Below are 4,615 nucleotides of genomic sequence, written 5' to 3' on the forward strand. Positions count from 1 at the left end.
TCAATTCCGAGTTTTTGATCAAATCCGATTTTTTTGTCTGCTTGTTCACACTACAAATAAAATGCGACCGCAAACGCGCTCTAGTGTGAACGCTCAAAGTATCCCGCATGCGCAAAAGAAGATGTCACACACGCGCTCTGTTCAGACCCTGACCAAACAGTATTGTTTGACTGATGGCCCTTAATATAAAGACTTGTTTCGGACTTTACATTTCCCAATTTTGCTTATATTGAGAATTCTGATTATATTTAAGTTATAAAGTTTTGTTATTTACATATGTCCTAATAATGATCCTTATTGCTGTTTTAGAGAGGAGCGGTGCTTCAAAGGATAGCTGCAGATTTCTGTCAGAATCTGCAGATTATACAGTACAAATAAAATGTTCACATTTCTCCAACGTTGTCCTCCCAACACTTCCACTAACATCTACACTTGATGGCCAGGAGGCGCTCGCGATGTCTTCTCGGGCGCTGATAACGCTGACACACACTCACTGACACACTCACAAAAGTCGTATTTAATTCGCTTGCTGTGAACAGCGAAGTGAAGTCACGAACGGATGCTCGAGCCAAAAGACCCTTCAAATTAAAAGTTTTGCTTCACCTTTGCAATCAGCATGTTGCACGAGACGAAACTTTACTTTGAAGAATTGGCAGTTTTACTTCCGCAATATCTCCTCAAACTTGACGCAAGTGACTAGGGTCCCAAAAGCAGCTAATAATAACAGCAACACAGCACAGGTTTCACCATCCCGGTGAGGAACACATTTTTCGGTTCCTGTTAGCGGGTCTCTCATCGATCTGCTGCCCTGTGTATCTGGAGCGTTAGCGATTAATTTCCAGCAACAGTTCACGACCGGTCGGGAACTTTTCACACCAACTTTTGTACCACTGTGATCTAATCAGGACCCACAAAACAAATAATAATGGATGTAACATCAGTCTGCTGGACTCTGCTGGCTGCCTGTCTTTTGTTGATCGTGTCTGCAGGTGAGTTAAAGAGAACCTGATTATTTTTTTTTCACACAAAAATACCGCGTTACTCTGTATCAAGACATCTTATAACAACACACCTTCCCAACACAATTACAGCATCTGCCAACTTATCTGTGAACAGGGATAGCTGACATGCGCAGTATGCGGTTAGTTGTCAGTAGTTTTACTGGTTACCTCATTGATTGTGCCCGTGCAGTCACAGAGAAGGGGTCTTTGGTGCTCTCAGCCCTCCAGGCAGGCAATAAGGGCACTCAGGCTTGCATTAGTAACCGCAGAATACTCACAGTATCTGCAGTTTCTGAAGTTCAGCTCTTAAACCGCAGAGTGAGGGAGCTCATCTGCTCCCCCATCCGGTGGACCGACGTAACATAGCGCTGTCACAACCGAGCTTTCCCGGAAACCACCTCTTACTCTAAAAGAAAAAAATACTTCCTGTCCCAGTGTACAGTGAACTGGAGGATACTTACACACAAGTCTGTTTCTTGCTTGCCTTTGATTAAAATGACTGAACCACTGTTAGCTAACATCTGTAAAATGTGTTTACGTCGCTGTCTGTGTTAAAAAACATAATCTATATGTTCCTGCTTGTTCTACAAACAGATCTAATTTAAAATAACTGTTGAGCGGATTCATTTTATCTTCAAATACTCTTTTCTTGTGTGGTTGCATGTACCTTGATTTAATGCAGAAAGCTTGAATTAAACGTTCAGCAGTCTGTGACTGTAATGACCGCTCCAAACCAAGATTGGCTGCTGTAAAAGTGAATAGTTGTACTTTGACATTTAACCTCTCTGCTCTGTGTTGTTTCCGCTTTCAGACCAGAAAAAAATCACAGCTAAATATGGACAAAAGAACGTCACTCTGCCATGTCGAGCGCCAAACAACAACATCATAGTTGTAAAATGGAGCAGAGCTGACCTGGGAGAACAATGTGTCCTTCTGTACCGGGATGAGCAGTCGGATCCAGAGCACCAGCATCCATCTTTTAAGAACCGGGTGGATCTGCAGGACAGAAAGATGAAGGACGGAGACGTGTCTTTGATTCTGAAGAATGTGACGACTGCTGATAATGGAAAATACGATTGTCGTGTCTTCATGAGAGAAACACGCTCATGGAAACCCATCAGCATCATCTACCTGAGTGTTGTTGATCCTCCAGGTGAGTGAGTAGAGTGTGTGTGTGATCAGAGGTGAAGCTGCTTCCTGGTTGTTGATGTTTGTTTCTAAAGATGTTGTTGATGAGACTTTGTAGAAAGCAGCTGGTCTGAGTGATGTGATCAGAGTGCAGTAGATAATGTCTGACAGCAGTTTGAAGAGGAAATGGATTCTGTTCTGTTCTTCACTCATCACCTACCTGACAGCTGACACCTCACACCTGTTTCTCACCTGCAGGTCAGCCAGGAGGAGACACAGAGGATGGAGGGAAGGAGGATGGATCTGTTGGACTGATAGTTGGTTTTCTAGTTGCTGTTGTCCTCATTGTTTTTGCTGTTGTTGGTTTCTTGATCTACAGAAAACATAAACAGCAGGGTTCTTAGAGCTTCCAGTTAATCCTGAGTCTGTTTGAATTTTTTCTGCTTTTTTTCCATCTGATCTGTGAGACTCTTGCTTCTTCATGAAATTAATTCATGAAAAGAATTTCCATGATATCCAAAGTTTGGTATTAAGCATTTATTACAAGTATGTATTTTTGTTCTTCAGGAAATTAAAATTGTTTTTCATTTAAGTGAACCAGGAGCAGACTGAAATGCCACATATGTCATCAAGAAGTGCCAAAAGGAGATTTTCATTATTTTTTGACATTTTCTTTTTCGTTGGAGTAAAACAACAACAAGCATTTTCAGGTTTCATGTTTAAAAGTCCATTATAGATTTTTCAAGAAGCGGAAAACTGGTCCAAAGTTAAAGTTGTGCCTTCAGCTCCTCACTGTCTGCTCATCGACCTCCATGAACACCAGCTGAAGTCTTCATAAGACATTTAGTTTTATATCAGACTAAACTTCTCTTAATACTGTTAGTTGTAGCTGCTACTTCCTGCTCTCGACCTCTTGTTTAGTTTTCTTTTTGGAACAATAAATCTGTTTTTATCAGAAACCTTCTGACTCAGTTCGTGCAGTTTTCAGGGACTTTATGATTCTGATGTTTTTCCTGTAAAAGTGCCTTCAGATGTTTGTTGTTGTTTTCTGGTGCTTCATGAATAATCTTGAACTGAAGCTGAACTGAATAATTTTCAAACCTCACTGAGCAGACGCATAAACTGGATCTAACTCCACTTTCACTGTTTGGTTAACCAGCAGCTGCTTATCACAGGATTGGCTCAGCTGCTCCAGCCTGATGACTCTGACATCTGAGCAGCACAATAAGATTTTACAGTGTTTCCTGTGGTCTTTGAACACTCATCAGATCATGTCTTCTGTTTCTGTGCCATGAAGCGTTAAAGCAGTTCTGAAGGCAACAATGGTCCATGTCAGTACTAGCAAGGTGTACCTAATAAAGTGGCCAGCAAGTGTGTATAACACATATCTGTGGATTTATTTTCGTGGCATTAATTTGTTTGTGTTAAAGTGCTGGTCAGGACTGTTTTAGAGAGCTGAGCACTCCTGAGCTAGAGTGATGTCAGAGACTGAGCAGGTTGGACCTGGTTAGTGTCTGAATGCCAGACTGTGAACAACAAGAACAAACCTTTTCAGAACAAACCTGCTGAAAAGTGTTTACAGAAGACATTTTATGAAGTTGATTCGTTTTATGAAGTTCCTGTTAAGTTTCCTCAGATACAAAACAGCTGGTGCTCCGTCATAAAATGGAGACATTAAACTTTCAGTGGTGCACTCAGTTGGAGAGCCTGCTGTTGCACTTTAGTACCAGTAGAGGGCAGCACCACACCATGGTTTATTCTTGGCCAGCAGTGAGAGAGCTGCGGACTTTACCTACACACTGCACTGACCTGGTGCTCCGACTGAGTTTCTCTGTTGAATCAGCTCATTAAAAGTCAAACTTCAATCAAATGACCACAACCTTCCACCAAGGGCACTTTAACATTAACAGACTTGTCTGTGATGCATTTACTGTCAGTTTTTTAAAAAGACAACATCACCAGTCTGCTTAGGAGAACTCAAACACATTTTACATGAACACAGTTGTGAAAGTGAAATTGTTCCTCCTGATTTTAGTTTGTGGCTGAAGTTAACCTGTGTGTTGTCTTTGTTATCTGCTCTGAAGAGGACTGAAGTGTGTTTGGGTTCAACACAACAACTCACGTTTTCCATCAGACATCTTTGTGAAACCAACAGAACCAGACAAAAAGATGAAGTGAGACCAAAGTTTATTGAACCTGCAGAGAAACACGGGGCAGTGGCAGATCCAGACCAAACTAACCAGGGGCCATTGTTTTTCATGGGGGCACAGAACAAAACAAAAGAAGAGAGAAATATTTAATCTTTTAATATATTAATTTATTTTCACTCATCTATTATAAAAATCCAAAAGAATTTCAAAGTAAAGGTTTCACATACTCTACATGTGCACAATGTTTAAAATCCACGTCTGACATATTTGGTGGCCTGAAACAGGCAGAGTCCATAATTACAGAGAATCCAACGATGACTTTCAGACCAGCTCTGA

The 4,615-nt window shown here is 41.1% G+C and overlaps 1 protein-coding gene across 1 annotated transcript; it reads left to right on the forward strand.

The window, feature by feature from the left end:
• Window positions 1-779: 779 nt before the first annotated feature.
• On the forward strand, window positions 780-3,345 carry LOC112844787 (cell surface A33 antigen-like). Its single transcript, XM_025904432.1, has 4 exons — window positions 780-989; window positions 1,813-2,154; window positions 2,388-2,446; window positions 3,289-3,345. The coding sequence occupies exons 1-4, from the start codon at window positions 926-928 to the stop codon at window positions 3,343-3,345; spliced, it is 522 nt and encodes a 173-aa protein (XP_025760217.1). The 5' UTR covers window positions 780-925.
• Window positions 3,346-4,615: the final 1,270 nt, after the last annotated feature.

Source organism: Oreochromis niloticus, unplaced genomic scaffold (genome assembly GCF_001858045.2).
Source record: "Oreochromis niloticus isolate F11D_XX unplaced genomic scaffold, O_niloticus_UMD_NMBU tig00001593_pilon, whole genome shotgun sequence".
Lineage (NCBI taxonomy): Eukaryota > Metazoa > Chordata > Actinopteri > Cichliformes > Cichlidae > Oreochromis > Oreochromis niloticus.